This window comes from Wyeomyia smithii, chromosome 1 (assembly GCF_029784165.1).
Source record: "Wyeomyia smithii strain HCP4-BCI-WySm-NY-G18 chromosome 1, ASM2978416v1, whole genome shotgun sequence".
Lineage (NCBI taxonomy): Eukaryota > Metazoa > Arthropoda > Insecta > Diptera > Culicidae > Wyeomyia > Wyeomyia smithii.
The window spans coordinates 196,367,356-196,388,748 of NC_073694.1; the positions used below are offsets into that span (position 1 = coordinate 196,367,356).

At 38.6% G+C, this 21,393-nt stretch overlaps 2 protein-coding genes across 7 annotated transcripts in view; both read left to right on the forward strand.

The window, feature by feature from the left end:
* Positions 1-21,393, forward strand: part of LOC129733256 (choline O-acetyltransferase) — a 95,109-nt gene that overhangs the window by 35,500 nt on the left and 38,216 nt on the right. The window lies entirely within an intron of this gene.
* Positions 2,622-14,227, forward strand: LOC129733276 (vesicular acetylcholine transporter). The gene has a single exon (XM_055695032.1). It carries the CDS (start codon positions 3,106-3,108, stop codon positions 4,858-4,860), a length of 1,755 nt encoding a protein of 584 aa, XP_055551007.1. The 5' UTR covers positions 2,622-3,105; the 3' UTR covers positions 4,861-14,227.

The window sequence follows — 21,393 nt, forward strand, 5'->3', positions numbered from 1 at the left end:
CGTCTTCCTGAACAGTATTAAACACAGGGGAAATACTTCCGAGTGGTAAAAAAGTTGGGAAACGTTTATTTTCAGAGCAGTCGTTGCTAAGATACCGCGTCAGAGTTCTTCTAGGTATTTTGTAGGCTTTTGAAGCTTGCCTCTTCGACAGCCCCGTTCACACCGCCTTAATTGCTTCCGCAAGTGCAGCCTCCGTCCAAATCCGCCGGTCAGTTTTCCTCACGTACTTACGTGGCATTTTAGATGGTTTTTCTGGAGCAAAGCACAACTAAACTAACACTGCGTATTAAACTGCGAACGTTTCGACAATTGTGATGCGCGTGTTACCTATGAACATGTATTGCTGCACCCAAGGCTACTATATCTACAATTGTTTTTATCAGTATTAAGGTTTTGTTTAGTAAAATGGGGCGCATTTTGGCCCGCCTCGAGTAGTTTGATAAAAATCGTTCAAATTATTCAAATATTAATTAGATCAAGTAATTTTGCGTTGGCTACTGAATACCAAGACTTTTTTTCATAAGAAGAGCAATTTACAGATACGTAATAATGTTAACTGGTAGCGTAATGTCTTACGGTAAGAATTGTAAAAATTGTAAGAAATAGGCCTCAGCATAAAATTTCCAATTTTCGTTGGATTTATATAACATAGAATGAAAAAAATGAGAAATAGAAGCGATTGGCACCTGAATTATTGTAAAAAAATGCATATTTTTGTTATTGTCACAGTGGAGCATTTCGCCCCGACTGGGCATTTTATCCACAGTTCCCCTACTTTGCGCTTGCTTGACTAAGGTCTCTGTTCAAAATTCTATCAATTCGCTGGATTGATAGTGATTTTCCAATTTCTGGTGCTGAAATAACTATTAGCCATTGGTTTCTTGTAGAATGGTTTTATAATAACACTAATTTAAAGAATCATGCATCATCCTGTAGAGCAATGCTTGCTGTAGCCTGACGAAACTAAATAGGCGCTAAAAGTTTGATAACATTCATTACTTCCTTGAACGAATGAATGGCAAAGCATTACAAAAAGTAACACCAGCCGAATCAGTAAAACGTTAAATTTGGGGTAAGGGTAACTAGATTCAGTGAGTGCACAGTTAGCTGCAATTCAGGTGTATTCCACCAAGCATTGAATGTGAGATTTCGGAGCTGATCTTGTCGAATTTACTTGGAGTAAAACTGCAGAAAATCCCCCGATACTGGCCAACTAAAAGACATTAAAAATTTCACGATAAATATGAAGTTCATTAATGTTAAAAAATTCACTATGTGTCACTGTGTAATAAAAAATATTAAAAAAAATATCTCGAGATGATTTCCATTAATGCCAATTATTCAACGTGTATCATAAATACCACAAGAAAAAAAATCAGTGTTAAATGCAAACAGAGCCGAGGAGAGTGCTCTGTGGAATGAAGTTATTTCGCATTCGCAAATAGTGCAATAGCAATTATTGCGTAAAAATGCCAACAACCGGCCTTGCACTTTACGAAACCAAAAAACGCAGCCCCAATTTTCGAACTTCTCGCAGCTTTATTTTACGATCGATAAACGATACGGAAGAGTTGGCTGGCATCCCGCTCCCGATCACATGACCGCGTCTTGCACTGCACTGCCGCAACAGGTGGGTACTCAATATTAGTGCTCAAAGAAGTTGCGCCCGAACTGCCAATGACAAATCGATTATCGCGATCAATCGGCTCGGTAGGTATTTCTCATGACATGCAATGCGTGCGATGACGGCTGGCGGAATCGGTGCTAATGGCAGACGCCAATTAACAAATTTTCGCCGAGTCTCTGCTATCAATTATAACATTAAACCCGTTCAAAACATGACCGAAAAAAGCGGTGTGATCTCCAATAGCAACCGATCTGCACTTGCCGAGCAAACTTTGGAGAAAATAATTAGCTATGATTGAAATGTATGTTGAAAACCTAGATATTTACCCTGTCTCTTTTTATCTCTTTCTCTCTGGCTGACCCGGATTGCCCTCGCAGACTAAAGAAATAATAAACGTGCATTAGGTTTTGGTTTCTCTCCGATTCCTCAAATCGCGAAACCACCTTGACCGACAACAATTACAAGGCACTTCCTGCCGGACACGCGTGCCCGTCGTTAGGAATGTTTATCTTTATTTGATCGATCCGATTATAGTTTTAGCTGTTGGCATCCCGTCCCGACGAATGTGTCAATAGGGCAGCATTTTTTGTTTGTTTCGTTTGTTCCCTATCGACGACCACAGCACCGGCAGCTCCGACAAGAGGCATCCTTGACGAGCACAGAAACAGAAAAAAACGAACATCATTTCAATCAAGCAAAATTATACTCTTCAAGCTCTGTTCCTCGATCGCAGACAAAACGATACTTATGGCGCATCAGCTCCTACGAAGCCGATTGAGAGCTAGTCCCGGAACTGGAAGCTCCCCTGAATGCGCGGCAAAGCCTTTAAATAATCCGTTTTGTTCTCCATTCTAAATCACGCTTTTTTGTTTCTCGCTACCTAACCAATTTTGCTCTCCTTGCTCTTATGATCCCTGTTGATGAAACAAACATTACTAACAGAAGTCTAATTCACTTCAAATCTGACTAAAGTCTTGTTTCTGTGTTCTCAAGGTTGCCACCTCGGACGCGACTGAAGGCACGTGTGAGCGCCGGTTTGAAACGTGACAGGCAGTGAGTCAGACAGACAGAGAGAGAGAGAAACACATACACACATCCTGAAACAGACAAGCGATCAGGATAGCATTCAACGACGATCTTCACGGAATAAAATAAAGACTCAAAAGTGAAGGGATAACAACCCACATGATCACCCTTCGTCACCATCTTCATCCGCAAAGGTGCTGTCATCATCGTCATCATCATCATCGTCGTAGCCAACGACAGCTCTAAAGATGCCCCGTTTAGAAAGGAGCATTGACTTGACACGACAAGTAGTAGTCGGCTTTGCCGGTTAGAGGCCGGAGCCGATCAAGGTCCTTTGCGTGCGTGCAATCACTCGCATCCCGCAAGCGCAACCCGCACCGGATTGTAGTCAAAACATTTTTAACAGCAAAGAAAAAAGCTCCGTAAACTGAGTGGCAGCAAGTGTGTAAGTCATGGCTCCCTTACCGGTAATAAACCTCGAGCCGAGCGAGGTGAAGGAAATCTTCTGGACCAAAGTGAAAGAGCCTACATCACAGCGGAAGCTGATCCTGGTGATCGTCTCCATCGCGCTCCTTCTGGACAATATGCTGTACATGGTGATCGTGCCCATCATTCCGGACTATCTGCGGTACATTGGCACGTGGGGTCCGGAAGAGGCGTACAACGCGAGCGCTCCGACGACAGTTTTCACACCTCACTCACATGCTCATCACGGTCAGGACACGGCCACCGGCGTATTGTTTGCGTCGAAGGCTATCGTCCAACTGATGGTGAATCCTTTCTCGGGGGCGCTGATTGATCGCATCGGGTACGATATACCGATGATGATCGGATTGATCATTATGTTCCTCTCGACGATGGTTTTTGCGTGCGGTCGCAGCTATAGCATGCTGTTCTTCGCTCGCTCCTTGCAGGGCGTAGGTTCCGCATTCGCCGATACTGCCGGACTTGCGATGATAGCTGACCGATTCACAGAAGAAGCAGAGCGTTCGAAAGCCCTCGGAATCGCACTAGCGTTCATCAGTTTTGGCTGTTTGGTCGCACCCCCTTTTGGTGGAGCCTTATATCAATTCGCCGGAAAGGAGATGCCTTTCGTAATACTTGCGTTGATTTCGCTGATGGATGGCTTTATGCTTTTGCTTGTGATGAAACCAATAAAGGAAACGCTTGCGGATAGACAAGAAGTACGACAGGAAACCGTTCCAATTTGGCGACTGCTGCTGGATCCGTATATTGCCGTGTGTGCTGGAGCACTAACGATGTCCAATGTTGCGTTGGCTTTCCTTGAGCCAACGATATCACTCTGGATGGAGGACAATCTAACGACCGACAACTGGAAAATCGGAATGGTATGGTTACCGGCGTTTTTCCCGCACGTTTTCGGTGTTGTGATTACAGTAAAAATGGCTCGTTTATATCCCGAGAAGCAATGGCTAATGGCAGCTGGTGGACTCGCACTAGAAGGCCTTTGTTGTTTCATACTGCCCTTCAGCAGCTCCTACATCGTACTGATGATCCCTATCTGCGGCATATGTTTCGGAATAGCGCTGATCGATACGGCCCTGCTTCCAACACTCGGGTATCTGGTGGACGTTCGGTATGTTTCCGTTTACGGCAGTATTTACGCAATAGCCGACATATCGTACTCGATAGCGTACGCAGTTGGACCGATCATCGCGGGTGGAGTAGTCGAAGCGATCGGTTTTACCGCGCTTAACTTCGGCATCGCTTTCAGTAACCTGCTGTACGCACCGGTTCTCATGTATCTACGTAACATCTACGACTTCAAGCACTTCGAAAACGAAGCCAACATATTGATGGGAGACCCGCCAACCAAGGAGTATCAAACGTACACAATGCACGATCAGCAAGCGGTTGGCATGGAGCATAAGAATCACCTGGAATATGGAAGACAGTACGACGAAAGTGGCTATCAACAGCAGCAGGAAACCAACATCGATCAAAGCGGGGGATACTCGCAAAACGGTAGCTACCAAAATGAGGGTGGTTATCAGAACTATCAACCCGGCTATCAAGAGCAGGGTGGAGCTTACCAGCAACAGCAACAGCAACCGCCAAGACATCTTCCACAGCAACCACAGGTGGCCAATCCTTTCCGGCAGCAGCAACAGCAGCAACAAGAGCAGCAACGGCCAGCGGCACCTTCACAGCCACGGATCTCGAATCCGTTCAGGCAAGGATTCTAAAGTATGTTCGTTATTTTATTGAACCAACGGTTCACAAGTCTTGCGTTTGTTTCCGTTGAATTACGCAAAGATTATCTTAGAAGATTGTGAATTGAGAGAGAAAAAGAGAGCGCGAGCGAAAGAACAATCGGAGAGTGTGAAAAGCAGTTCAAAACTGAAGCAGGCGGTGCGTGGTTTGCAGTTACTCGATTTAAAACAAAACTGTTGAGCATAGAGTTTAGTTGCTAGGTGTTGAGAATTCAATTCTGTACAAGCTTCTGCTACAATATCGTATAATTGTAACGTTCTGACACGAACACTACGAGAGGCGTATCGAAGAGGTATAAGCGAAACTAATCTAGCATACATCGGAGAAGGCGGAGGATTCTAGCGTTTAAGGTGATAGATCGGTAAGATTTGAAAGAAAACCAAAAAAAAAGCCGCACTAGATATAACCCCGCTCGGCCGGACCTGCATTAATATCGTAGACATATCAAAACAAACACACGTCCCAGCATTACCGTATCAATTCGGAGGATGTTTGGATGTGTTATTCTCGGTTTTTAAATGCTTTTGTTTGCCGACGGTTCTTCGGCACTATCGTTTTTATCATAACATAAGACACAACCAAGGTAACGATACATATCAGAGCTTGTGCTCGCCTGATCTTACCAAAGTGATATTATATGAAAATTATTACTTTTAGCGTTAGGGACAGTATAAATATTGAAATTTTACCTATACCGAATGGTCCCCGCCTAGCGTAGGACGTAGTTCCATTTATCGGGCGCGTTCGAAAGTGCGGGACCAGCCGAAATATCATATCTATCATATACAGTTTTACTTAGCGTTTAAGCAGGTAGGTTCCGCGTACTGTACGTAATTTACGCAGCGTGTAAACTCCGTTAACACTGTACAACTCGAATCTTTGTGTAAATTATTCCTTTTTCGGTTCAACAACAAGTGTGAAACAAAGGAAAACGATCTCTAATGATATCAATTAAAATAGTTAAAACCAAGTGAAAAGTGTGCACGCGATTCCAGCCGTGCACGCGATTTCGAATATTATTATACAGAAATATTATCATATTCACATTAAATATACATAGAGCTAAACGAGATGTATTTATTAAGCCACAGATGCAGACTTCTACAAAAATATCGCAGCCATATCAGCTCTACATGAAACAAATTAACAGAAGACCTTAAGAAGATGATAAGTTTGAAGACTGGTAAGATTTACGTTGCTTTCGAGGCACTATACATTATATACAGATAAAGATACGTTTTGTCGCTTCGCTAGTAGATCGTAGTAAACAGGTATTCATTGTATAGAGGAAAGAAAACATAGCATTGTATTCATCTTGTATAGCTAAAAAAACTTCAGACGTTCAGACGGTCCGTCGTGCCCCTTGGAAAACAAAACTAAATACAAAGACGTGTAAATTACGCAAAAGTGCGTGCTATAATCGGTACCGATCGCTGCAGACGTTCTGGGACTCACTCTAGTTGAAACAATTACATACAATTAAAAATAATCATGTGCTAATGGATGCCAGCGAATCACGTGCGGTCGGTGGGAGGGGGAGAGACAATGTTATTCACATTAGTACCAGCTGTAGTTTTACATCCACATCCTGTTGATACTGCACACTGTTTATGTTTGTTTGATCAGGAAGCACAGAATGACCGTGAACGAAGTGACGACCTTATCTGATATTGACGAGGTATTTGCTAATTTACTCCCTTTAACGGAGAGTGAACACTGAAGGTTCCTTCTTTTGACGTCTTCAACGTGAAACGAGACGGAATCCAAGCATGGAAGGACTGATAACTTCCTCCTGCATACTACCGCATTTCAGGACTGCCTCATAGAATATAATTAATTTTTAAACTAACCTGCAGTTATTCATTGTGAAACTGCATCAGTTTACACATTTGATTTCACCGTGAAACTTTTAGAACGTTTCAATCTCGCTATTTTACACATCGCTATTTTCTCTCTCTCGGTGTTGTTTACATTTTCGCGCCGGTTGCGACTAGAACATGTTCCACAAATACCGGCACGTAAGAGACGCGTTACTACTCAAACTAAGAACACTTTTCTCTTTACACTAATAAACAGCGCTATCGTAACTAATTTTCGCGAAAAATCGGCCGAAATGGGCTAAAATCTGCTTCTAAAGTGTAGCGCCTTGCTAAATTCCGGATTTTGCTTTTTTTCTAGTTTGAAGTCAACTGCGTGTGTCAAATTTTATGCCCGTGTTGTCAGCACTGCCAGCAGTAGGCTGCGCTTGCATATAGAAATGTTCAAATTGTTATGATTCAGTTGAATTTTATGGACTCAGAAATATTGAAAATTTGGTAACCATGTACTGTAAACCGAATGGAAGAGAGCTGAATTTTTTACCCCATAAATGCCTGACGGGGTACTCGGGTACCCAATATTTGTAATTCTTCCATCCAATATCCAATATGGTTATTTTCAGAACCGGGATGATTTCAAAAGACCGTAAAACGACACCCGACGCCATTTTGAATTATAAACTGGCGGCCTCCAGTATCTGAAAAAGAACCAAAATTGACCGAATACCATCGTATATGGATAATTGCAACTTCAGACGCAAGAATTTACCAAAAACCAGCTCATAAGAGTAGTTCCAGAATAGGGACGATGTCTGGAGACCTGAGAAAGACCACAGAGGCCGTTTTCAATTTCAAAATGGCGACTTCCGGTATTTTCGGGATCGGGCTGCTACCCAGAGACCTCAAAACGACACCAGACAAACCGGAAATCACCACCTGGAATTTCAAACTGGCGTGTGAAATTGATTTCCGGTCTCTGGGAATGATCCCGATTCCGAAAAAACCCAACTTAGGTGGTGCTCGGTCTTTTTTCCAGAATCCGGAAGTCGCCACGTTGTTATTAGAAATTGCCGCTAGGGTCGTTTTCAGGTCTCTTGACATCATTCCGCTTCCGAAAGTACTCATATAAGGTCATTTGGTCATTGGTTTGGTCAGTTTTGACTGTTTTTCAGAAACCGGAAGTCACCATCTCGAAGTTCAAAAAGACATCTACAGTGATTTCCGGTCTATGGGCATCATCCCGATCCCGGAAATACCCATATTGGTCATTTTTGGTTCGTTACTAGAAACCGGAAGTTGCCATTTTTTAAAATTCAAAATAGCCTCTAGGTCGTGTTAAGGTCTCTGGACATCATTTTGATTCCGAAACTACTCATATGAGGTGGTTTTTAGTCAATTTCAGTTGTTTTCCAAAAACTGTAAGTAGCCATCTTGAATTTCAAAATGGCGTCTGGAGTTCATTTCAGGTCTCTGGAAATACCTATATTCGATGATATTCGGCCAATTTTGATTTATTTTCAGAAACCGGAAGTCGCTATTTTGAAATCTAAAATGACCAATAAAGTCGTTGCAGGTTTCTGAACATCATCCCAATTCCGGAAATACTCATGTGAGGTGTCAATTGTAATTGCAATACCAATAATATTTTGAAATATTCATAAAAATCCTCAGTTCGGGAACATATCTCCGAAAAAACGGATTCTCGGGAATGGGAAAACTCTTTCAGAACACCGCTAGCATTTTAAAGTAGTTATCTACGTTGCTGAATCTTTTAGTACTAAAACTATTAAAATCGGATGAAAATTGTCGAAGTTACAAAAGTTTCAATTTGTGGGTACCCGGGTACCTCATCGGACATGTGAGGGTGTTTTTATGTCTAGCGGTTCACAATGATAGAATAATGCTTGGATTCCGTCCCGTTTCACCTTAAACTGTGATACCTGTTAAGTAAAGCACTACAAACTGATCAAAGCATGACTAACCAAGGTATCCGATTATTTCACGGAACATGTGCCCTGGTGCCAAAAACATAAGATTTGCTTTGAAATAGTAGTTGTTCTATCACAATTTCCACGTACAGTTTCGAGCTAACAGAAGATTAAGAAGTCCTCTTTTGATAATTTTTCTTGCGCGTGCATGCAGAATTGACAACAATCAGTGATTTGTGTATTGACGTGTTTAACTTCCAACATTTTAGACCTCTTTGATGGAAAACTGCAAGACTTATCGTTAATATCTTTAAAGAAAAAGAACAGTCAGAAATTGGTCGTCAATTCGCATTCGGACACTCAAACAGTAGACAGACTAAAAAGTATTCAAGTGATTTACAATGATTGTAGCAGTAAAGAAAGAAAATAGATAAGACTGTGATCAAAACAGAATGAATTCCAATTCCTGCACATATCAATGGCTGCACCCCGTGATTGATCCAAATCAGTAAAATTTCACAGTGAATCAACCGAATGGGGCTGGCAGAGACCGATCATTCTCATTGTACAAGTTTTAGTGACTCAATACTTTATTTAAGGGTCAATAATGACGCCGGCCACGTTCTTGCAATCAGCTGAGAAAAGGGAAGGGGTGTTAACGTGACCCTTGCTATTTGGAGACCATGTTAACCTCTGCATCTCCACAAAGGCCACAGGAAGGAGGTTTTTGTTAGTAGGGAAGGGTAAGTTGGATCAGGATTCACTCTGATAAGTATTGCGATCATGTATATAATTTAGAGCCGATTCTATTGAACTATTTTCGGTTTATTCTCCGTTCAGTCGGCTGATTGGACATACACAAATTTGTGGGGTTTACTGGAGAGGACTTCAAGTTGTCATATTTTATTTTCAGAACCGAAGTAAACCCGCAAACATTAAATTTATTGTTGGGACCACACATGAGTGTGTGTACGGTTAGTCTAGTAAATATCAAAGTTGTATGAGAATTCTATGATTTAAATCCGGTTTAAACCAATATGAGGAGATGTTGTTGGGGCCAGGCCCACGTGTGCGTGCTTCGTATCATAAAACATACAAATTTGTACTATATTTGAATGGGTTATATCTCGAATCGAAAAAAAAGATATTATTTGAATCGCAAATAAGAGAAGTCACACGGAATGGTATATTGTTACATTGTACCGTTAGTCTTTCAGGATATCAGTCAGTTGTATTTGAGTAATTATACTGGGTTAAATTATAACAACGCGTGCAAAATCTGTTATAAACCGACCACAGCGAGTGTAAACTTGAACGCGTTGAACGAATCCGCTGGCGTATGTGTAAATGAACTAAATCAACTATTGAATCCAGAAGTAGACAATGTTCCGTGCATTCTAAGCCTAAAATTTAAAAAAAAAATACATATATGCATATGAAACAAAACAGAAGTTCTTTCAAATGCCAAATATGTCATTATTAGCGTACCATCGTGGGTTCACGAAACTTCGAATTAGTCACTCAAGAACCAATATTTGTTCAAAAGCTAGAAAAATCATGAAATGAAACTTTACAAAATACCCACAAAATTATGTCAAAGTTTTAGTTATTCGAATCTTGAAAATTTTAAAAAAGATTCTAGAAAACTAGCTTATATTTAATTAATATTTCACCGAAGATAGAAAAAATCTACTCAAGATCTGAAAAAGAACCACTGAATCACTAAGCAAAATTATCAATGAACGTTTTCGTAAATATAAACACAATGTACTTATCTTATACATCGAGTCAGCACTCAGCGGACAAAGCATTCCGTTACTTTTTTTCACCACTCGCACATAAACAAGTACAATACCGTTTCCTGCGCTCCGCCACCGGATGGAATGGCTGCTTCCAGGAATCATCATTATGCAATTTTAATGGATCATTTCTGGTACAACGTTGACTAATCTTCAGACATTCATGATTGCAGGCTCCAATAAAAAATCAGTGTTTCAGTCACGTCTTTCCTCACGAAAAAAATCCACGCGATAAACGAAAAAAATCCACGCACAACAGCGAAGAACATGGGGATTGAAATTCCATCCAAGTTCTTAAGCACTTTAGCACGATAAACCGGAAAATATTTGCGAATTTTCTAGAAATACACAAAAAATCGCAAGTAAAAACTCTTCTCTTTTACATCCACTCGCGGTCGCAGCTTGCGGCGATATTCCTTCCTGGAATTTGACCTTCTGTTTATTCAACACAAACTTTGCAGCAGGGTTGCCACTAGGTTTTAAATAAAATCTGGCAAAACGAAAATAAAAAGTCTAGCAAAAATCTGGCACTCATTTCCGGATAAAAATCCTGCCAAAATGTGGAGTGATGACCTTTCTATCTCGCCGGGTGTAGGTAGCTTAAAGCCGGTCACGACTCATCTCGCAATGATGATCTATTTGCGAGACGGCGCGAATGAAATCTGGTAAAAACCTGGCTATTTGTCAAATATCTGGCAGATTCTGGAGTTTATCTGCTTGTCTTGAATCAATTTAAATTCCGAATTTGTCATTTAGATATTGACAGACTGTGTGATCGTAAATGAGATCGTACGATTTTTTATGTTACCCGAAGTGTGTTTTATCTCGATATTTTAGTGAATTTTATTTCGTGATGAATATCGGTTTTAAGTCGGGCGTGAAGTTAAAAGCAAACCAATTAAAAAAAAGTATTTTCATGGATCAAATAGATAGTGACTTGTGCTCATCGGATACTCGTATCACACCGAATATCGGATACTTATATGCACGAAACAAAGTACTGAGACTTCTCACAGCTACAAGATTGTCTAATGGAAATTTTTCCGTGGGTCCATAAAGAAAACGGGACCAAATTCTTGCTTACATTAAACCAAAAGCAAACCCCAATAAACGGGAACAATATGCCCCAAATATGTTTAATGGTTATTGATGATGTGGAAATGTTTTCGTCACAGGTTCGATATAATTTCAGTGCTGCAAGAAAAATTTCTTCATTTGACAGCTCGTTTTGCACGCAAAAAAGTTAAAACAAAACAAAAGAAATATAAGTTGTCGAATGTTAGTTCAACGGGAAACAGTAAGAAAATAAATCACTTGAATACTTTAGGCAAGCAGACATTTAATTTCCCCTAAACACACACTAATGAACAGAACATGAGAAAATTTTGTCGCACAAATGTTAACTGTTTTGAAAATGCGTGGAAAATTATCCCGTGAAAATAGTTAGGCGTTCTTTTCCAACAAAAAAGACATGAAATATAACACTGGAAATAGATAGAACATAAGATTTAAATAAATAACGAAAGCAATATCACTAAAAATTATGTATCCTAAACGAAAAAACCGTTTTATTTAGAGCGATACTACAGCTATCTAACAAGAGAAAATAGTAATCCATATGCTAGAGTACACAAAACTAAGCCCATGACACGATTTATTTTTTAGTTACTAAAAGTTTTCGAAGCATTGATTGATCATTTTGATTTGTCAGTGATGCCAGCCAACCAATTTGCTTCAATAACGGTTGGCATCGCTAGAATGTGGAAGATATGGAATCCCAAACGACTTTTTGACTCCTTCTTTATAATTGTTTTTAAAAAAATCCTCAAAATTTTGCGAAAAAAATGTTTTAAATGCTATAAAGTTGAATAAAAAACTTTTTGTTTGTGTCTCAGCAATCTTAATGGAAATTATAACGTATTTTCGTTTCATGTTTCTCGCGTAAAAAGATTGAAAATATAAAAAAAAACTTTTTTATAGCTGTGCCTAGATGTTTACTATCAGAATGGAAAATAAATGCTCTTTATTGTTTTGTCATTTCGTACAGTTAATGAAGGCGAAACTCAGAATAGATAACACATTATTCACCATCATCTTACAATGACCAACTGCAAAACTCAGCAAACTATATCAATACAGTTACTCATCCACAGTGTGCAGCACCATAAATGTCTTACGAATTCGGAAGCAAAAGGTTAGGTATTACTCATTGATTTCCGGTGTAGAACATCTGTACTGCTCATAGCAAGCATTAATCGAAATTATCAACGTTACAGTTTTTGTTACCATACTGAATCGAAGTAGCTCTGACTTTCTAACGTAAAAAAATACCCACCAATCATCCTTATCACCTTATGAATTTTCAAAATTTTTATTGATAAATGCGTTCTAATATCACAACGACTGATATGTTACTAGTGTTTAATTTTGTTCGCAGAGATATTAAAAAAATGTGTATCTAGAACAACTAGAGATTGTAACCAAATCCAAATAAAACTACCTAAGAATAGTGTATAAGTGATGTTAATCGTGACTTAATAGATATACAACTAAAACAGATCAACACTTGTTAGAATGCAAACCAAAAATTAGATGCTGCAAAAAGGTAATGGCACATATCTTAACTATCTCATAGAAACAACCAGTAAAACAATACTTGAGCACATTAAAGGAATATAGTATTCATCCGGACACACACTTCACTCGTACTCAGTTCTCCTCATTGCATATTTTGTTCACCCTAACGTACTAATCTATCCAAACTGATTGAATCATGTTCCCTTTTCTCTACAAAATGTGTATTTATCCATCAATCAACTGAACGCCATCTATCGCTCAGTACTACAAATGCCCTCTTTATGTATGAAACTCCGCCTATATTTCACGCACAGACTAAGCTAATGTAATTATTTGTAAAGTTTCACGTTTCCTATCTAACCCAAAGTGTAGTTAATTCCACGTTTAATTACTAGATGACATGTAAATGATAATAAATTGAGTCTTAAATTTTAAGGTGCCGGCACGTGTAATATTACTGTAGTTTAATCGCAGAGCTGAATTTCTCTAGTTCACCTATGAAGAAGACTAGAGACGATGCGAAATAGTGGTAGGAAATATATGCTCGATTTAGTGGAGTAACGAAACCAATTCGTTAAACGTTTTGTTAGCTGTTATCTGTTGTTACCTATTTTTCACACTGCTTGACCGAATCTATTTCCAAGCGAGCAAGCAACACTTTTCGTTCGATAAATAATATCAATTATAGAGCAGCAATTTCAACGTTATCATGTGCAGCAAACATTATTGTATATCAGACAAAAAAGTATCCCACCCCGCTCCCGAGAAATGCAATTACATTGTTAAACGACAGAATTTGGGTTCTCATGTTTAGATTGAGTGAAATTACTCATCACACTCATCAATTCTGTTGTGGAACGCAAGATATCACCGTAACTTACACAAACCACAAAACGAGTAAAATAAGACAGTTCTAAATATGTCACTCAATATCAAACGTAGTTGTTCTTGAAACGAGTCGATATAAAGCAAAAAATCACAAATTAAACCAAGTTATAATTGTATTATTATCAAATTAGAATAAAGAATGAAAAAAAAAACACAACATAACAAAGCAGAACACACAGTATGCAAGTATGAATCAGCTAGACCAAAAAGTGCGTCCCGCGTCTCTAGAGAACACACTACTGCGTTCAGCAGGAGAAAGAGACGACAACACAGAATACGATTAAAGCAGAGTGAATAAGTATAGAAATAAAAGTATAGTTCAAATCAAAACCGGCCGGTGTTTTTATTTTGATAGAATGTTGAGCCTTTATGTAAAAGAACAATTCCAATTTCAAAATCATCCCTCGTTTCTATAGGTTTTGATGACAGAGCGCCATCTAAACGCAGGGTTGAGTTTTAATACGAAGAAGGACGGGGTTTTCGTCTACACTCCACCTAATTATCACTAAATCTATTGTTACAATTTTAGTTAAGTTATATGTTATATAAAAAATTTCTTTCCGAGTGTGCACTCACATATTGCATCATGTTCTTTTCGGAAGGATTTATATTATTTTCACGTCACATAAAGTTGCAAGGCAATAAAATCATAGTATGTCATAAACTGACAGCCTGTTTCACACGACTGATTGCACACGTAAATATTTTTCCTGTTTCATTTGCTTCAATGTTTACTTCATTTGAACTTTCTCGAAATCCACATGAACCTATTTTATAAATTACAAAACGTCGAATGTGGATTTCACAAAAGGTGAAAACTAAGCTTCACTTTGGTGCTTTCCCCTCAAACTGACCGAAACTGATGCATAAAATAGCAGCTTAATTTACTTCGGTTAAGCAATACGAAAGCCCGAACAAAACCAATTCATTACCATTATGTTGACATCCTCGGTAGGGCGATGCCAACCCCTAATAATAACATGTTTCAAATGAATCGCAATCAGCATCAGCAAAGCCCCAAATGTCCGTAGGCTACCACTCGCAGGATCAAACAGGACTCCGAAACGGCACAGATGCATACATTGGAAAGCAAACGCACGAATGTCTACACTGAAAATGTGTGAGGGTGCCCAAATTAGACTAATTACTAACGCAAACCTTCCCTCAGCCTACTAGATACGCCTCGCGTCAAATGCTCCCGTCTCCTGGCTCCTTCTGGAATGCAAACGAAAAACTTTGCTGCGCCGCAAGGGTGGAAATTGGGACGGTAAAAACATCGGTTATGTCGGAGTTTAAACAACGCAACGCGGTCGTGTCTGTGAAGGCTGTGCGTTGGGTAAGTATGCAATAGCATTGCCATTCGAAGTAGGGGAGTCTGTATTTTATGCTGGGGTTGCCCAGGAGTGGCAACTTAATCACTAGACAGGAGTTTTTTCGTATAGTTTGCAACGCTAGTGGTGCAGAAACATGAACGAAACAGTTTCTGTCATTCTGAGCGATTTCGTTTTGGCTGAGATCACTACTGCCATCTAGTTTTAGACGATATCCAGAACAGTTAATGCATGCAAGCAGTAAAACAACAAAACTGATATGAAACTTAAATACAAAGTAGTGGGAAAAATATGCGAAAAGCAAACAAAATTGATGTCGGTGGTATCAAAAAGATCGAAACACCATAATTAACGATGGCGGTAGGTTTTATACTATTACCCTGCCGAATGATGTATGCCATACATACCGTACATTGGCTGTATAATAGTAGGCTGGTCGGTAACTTGAGCTAGCCAGCTCAAGTTCTCGCTAGAAGTAGGCAGGCAATTCCACTCGACAGTGTTGCTAGCTCTCGTATGTTACCGGCAAAGAACACACTTACTGGTGTAGATTTACGAAAGTGAACACCTATCTCCCCGCCACACGACGCGCTGGTCTGCGGCAGCATCACTCGATGATGTGGGACAAAGCCAACGATAATAAATTGACAGGTTAGGAGAAACAACGAGTTTGATTGTCTTGGTAACGAAAACATAGTAAACAAACCTGATGCTAAAAGCTTCTACGTCACAACGTCGAAGGTTTCATCACAACGCACTGTTAGATATTGATAAAACAGAATTTTAAGCAATAAAAACAACTTTTGAGAGATTTTTTCCTGTTATTTCAAAAATCAATTTAAAAACATACGATGAAGAGGAACTGTTATAGGCGAAAATAGTTCCGGTAGAACCCGGGTTACCCACAACATCAAGAGATTTAAATTTAAATTTCCATCCGAAATTTAACATAGGTTTTAACCAGATAAGGCTTGAAAGCCTTATCATAACATCATGAAAATAATTAAAAAAATCAAGAAACAAAATCAGTGTTTATTGTACAAAGTGCTTTATTTTCTTGCTATTTTTTCCTAAAACATCCAGGCCACATTTACCATAAAACTGGCAATCAAGTTTTAATACATCATTAGTTTCTTCGACGAAACTGTTATTTTGAATCCACTGAACACAGTTTATTGCATCTTCGGTTTCCTGAAGTACTGTACGTTGTTGTGAAACGATGTCCAATACTTGACTCACACGCTGGGCGCAGTGAACGATTTTATCCATTGGTACTACAGTATCTTCTACAATGTTAACTACCAATTTGTTGCTTTTTTTATCGCTGCGGTTGTCCAATACTGGTGAATGTGAACTCAGTGTTTCATGACTTTTTGGAGATTCTAAGTATAATAACTCGGCTATTAGTCCCGCCTGTGATTTACTTTTACCTTGCAGACTTCTATCAGACGGATCTCCATCAGCTAGCGTGCGAATAGTTGGAACGGCTGAAAATTTCATTTTGACTGTAAGACCAGAGTACGTATTTAAGTGATTATTACTTTACCGTTTTTAACTAGACACGGTCGTTAGTCGACAAGATACCGGCATTCGAAGTCTTCTGGTTTGAAGTGCTGGGAACACACAAACTTTGCATCATTTGACAACGGCAACTCATGCCGCGGAAAACTATGCATACTCACTGTCAGTTTTTCTTTCCGTATCTTGTATGATGAAATATTACACGATTTAACTAAACAAAACGGCATTTCAAAACTTATGCACTCAAAATCACAGAAATAAACGAATTTCAATTTGCAACTTAAAAGAAATGAACTTCAATTTTCAAAACAAACTTTGTGACGTAAAATCCCCGAGCGCTTTGATCGAAATTTATGCTGGGCGTGTACATATAGGAAGCATGCAACATTTTCACCAATACGGTGGTAGGCATCTGCCTAACCTCTGCGCTCTAATAATATTGGGACAAAGCAGCTTCGGCTAACACTTGATATCAATAGTTGCTGCTTCAGTTTTCTTCTATTATATCCAGAAGAGGGTTTGCAAGCAGTTCAAGTTGCACAGGTAATGGGATCAAGCTGATTGCGTCGAGTGGAGTAAATTTTAGAGTGTGTTTTTTTTCTCGCTATAGTTAATCAATGGTTTCCCTGGGCCCCGCCAAAGGTGCTAGTATAACACCCTTAAAGTTAGTTATAAAAATTATTTTTCATAGGATTTTTTTTGCTATGATCTGCCTTTGGCTTGGTGCCCTAACGTTACCGACAGGATTTTAATTGAATTTGGTCCCCATAATAAATGCAATTACAGATTAATGAACGCAACACACTTCGTACCACGTTCTGCAGCACTCGCTCCACACGGTTGATTGGATTTTATCACTTTAACGGAAGGATGTAAACGTCCTCGGTCATGCTGTCTAGCTTAATTGCAGTAGGCGTTCTACTTTTAGCCAAGCTTTAAATGTTGACGAATGATTCGCATACTACGTTCGAGTTTCCCTCATTGATGAGGATGACAGTAATACAGCGACATGTCAAACGCACACAAAACAAACTGTAAAACTGCGTCTTTCAGTGACCCTGATTTAAAGAAAAAATATGTTGCCTTTTTGATAAAAGTGATGGGCTGCTTAGAAAAGCAAAACCGTTTGAGTTTTCAGGTTACAACGAGTTGATGTCAGATACAGCAGCTATGTGCTGTAAAACAATGTATCTGAAGCTATTTCAGAACCGTTCGAACATCGAAAAGCACCTGTGCGAAGGGAATTCAGTTGATTTCTGCTTTGATCCGGTCACGTTTGATCTCGTTTTGATTGACACGAGTTCGTGTCAAAATCAGTTCAATGAAATGTGTTAAACGCGTTTCGTTCTCTGCTTTTTTATGGTGAAACGGTCTAAAATGCCCGACTTCGAGCCACCACTTGAAATTTTCAAGGACACAAGACTCGGTAACAGTTAACGCTTCACCTGTGAAAACGCTATTTTATATTTGCTGCGGTGAAGCAAACATAAAATGGCGTATTCACAGGTAACGCATTATCTGTTTCCGAGTCTTGTGCTTTTGAAAATTTGAAGTGGTGGCTCGAGATCAGCAGTTTTTGGCTTCAATACAGTTTGGCCTTAATATTTTTCTATTTGCTGTATGTTTTCCTTACTGGGGCAGAAACTCAAGCGACAGTAAATAACTAAACATTACATATGATTCCAAACGGCCCTGACTGCTTTACCACATAATAAATTACAAGTTTGTGGCATAATATTAATCATTATAACTTAACTACTTTACAATGAAAATTATTTTAAAGTTTCGAGATCGAGCTTTCCAATACATGCAGACGAAATAATTTGATTTTTCAATAATTGTGTTAATAGGTAATTTTTTGTCACATGCTAATTGAAAATTATATTTTCGGCCAAAAATAGCGGTAAACACTGAAGAAGAAAATAAAATTAATAGACTTTGTGTAGTCCTACGACACCCTCACTAACCAATTCTAAGGCTGTATACATTGTATTGTTTTTGCCTTTCTCCTAGAAAGGTATAGCAATCACTGGAAAAACCAAAAGTATAAAAGTGGTCCCAATGGCCGAATGTCATATACCACTCGACCCCTTTCGACGAACTGAGCATTTTCTGAATGTATGTATGTATGTGTGTATGTGTATATGTGTGTGTGTGTATGTGCATTTTTTTTTCTCACTCACTTTTCTCAGAGATGGCAGGACCGATTTCCATAGAATTAATTGCAAATGAAAGGTCTAGTTGCGCCATAGATTGCTATTAAATTTCATTGTAATCGGATATTCAGTTTAGAAGTTATGCATCAAAATGTAAAAATCACGAAACATCAATATCTCAGAAGCCACACAACTGATTTCAATAAAACTGGTTGCAAATGATCGGGCTGTCTCCAAAACCCTTAACTTTTAAATTTCGTTATGATTGAGCATATGGTTCAAAAGTTATGTAAAGAAAAGTTATCCTGAGGTTGTTTAAACTCACTCATTTTTCTCAGAGATGGCTGAACCGATTTCCACAAAATTAGTGTTAAATGAAAGGTCTAGTTGCCCCATAGGTTGCTATTGAATTTCATTGTTTTCGGATTGTAATTTTGTCCGTTGGTCATAAAAATGTGAAATCACATAATGAAAGTAAACATATTGACTTTCTCCTAACGATCACTGGCTAATTAAAAGGTAGCCAAATGATTGAAATGGCCGAATCGAGCATTTTCTGCATATATGCATGTATGGGTGTATATGTTTGTGTGTGGGTGTGTACGTGTGTATGTGTACCTTTTTTTCGCACTCACTTCTCTCAGAGATGGTCTGACCGATTCTTTCTATCTTGGTGTCAAATGAAAGGTCTATTTGCCGCTTAGGTCGCTATAGCATTTCATTTTATTAAAACTTTTAGTTTTGGCGCTGCGTCAGAATGTGAAAATCGCTCTAATATCTCAGAAACTATGAATATAGTTGAATTCAAATTAAAGGGCTTTTAAACCCTTAAACAATGACTTACATAATGTTTAAACATGTGGTTTGAAAGTTATAGAAAAAACCTAAATTAATCCACCTAGCGGTCAGACTCAGCCTTTCTCATTCAAACTTATTGTTTGTAAAAATAGATTTACATGAATGCTTAAATCCAAAAAGGTATATTCATTCTTTGGGTTCTGAAATATTGATGTTGAAATTAAAGTATGAAATATGAAATTTGACGTAATGTTAGTGCTTCAGAAATAGCGAAATATAAGAAACGACTCTTAATTTCGAACAATTTAATCACGAGCGATACCGGGAACGTTCAAATAGTACGATACCACATTTAAATCATGTTGAGGCCATATATATTGTTTAAAGCAGCTATAGTGTTGAATAGTCTTTGAATTTCTATTCTTTACAAAACTTTTGAACAGTATATCAAATTTTTATGAAGTTTGTTATTTGTAAGTTTGAGAGATGACTCGTTTGTATGACACTAGTTATGTTCAAATAAGTCGTGTAATACTTGAGATAATAGACTTTCGTTGTTTTACAAATTAAAACATAACGGTTGCTTATGTTTGATTACAATCAAATGAAAAGGGAACGTATGGGGGAGCCTAACTTTGAAACCACGTGTTCAATCATAATTCATCAGTTAACCCTTAACTATCCCGTTCATTCGATATCAATATTGTTCAAATCTGTTGTGTAGTTTCTAAGATAATGAAGTTTAGTGGTTTTCACATTTCGATACATTACAGACGAAGTTACATTCCGATTGAAGCAAAATTCAATAGGGTGTTATGAGGCAGCTAGACCTTTCATTTGATACTAATTCTGTGCAAGTCGGGTCAACCATCTCTGAGAAAAGTGAGTGAGCCCAAGTAGTCATCAAAATATGTTTTTTTTCATAGCTGGATTTCACATTTTTAAACATAACAGGAAAAGTAATAATCCGTTCGCAAAAATAAAAATCATTAGGGTCTCATGGGGCAACAAGACTTTCCATATGACACTGATTTTATGAAAATCGGTTCAGCCATCTCTGAGAAACATGAGTGAGATTGAACAGTCTCCAGAACACGTTTCTTTCTGTAACTTCTGAACCATATGTTCAATCTTCATAAAATTCATAAAATTTTAAACATAAAAGTTGAGGGTTTTTAGGTAGCCCGTTCATTTGAAACCAATTTTGTTCAAATCGGTTGTGTAGTTTCTGAGATATTGATGTTTCGTGATTTTTACATTTTGATACATAACCTCTAAACTAGAAATCAGATTACAATAAAATTCAATAGGGTCTTATAGGGCAACTAAACCTTTCATTTGCAATTGATTTCATTAAAATCGATTCAGCCATCTCTGAGAAAATCGAGTGAGATTGGGAGAGCGTTACACACACACACATGCAGAAAATGCTCAGCTCGTCGAACTGAGTCGAGTGGTATACGACATTCGGCCCTTTTGAGCACTTTTATACCTTTAGTTTTTGCAGTGATTGCAATACCTTTCTAGGAGAAAGGCAAAAAGTGAAATGATAGAAATGACTTTTAATTTCAACTTCAATCCCGTGCAAGGCCGCAAACATTAAAATAGTACATTAAATTTAAATGATGTTAAGGCCACATATTTTGATCGTAGCTATAGTTTTAAACGATCTGCGGGTTTCGTTTCTTTC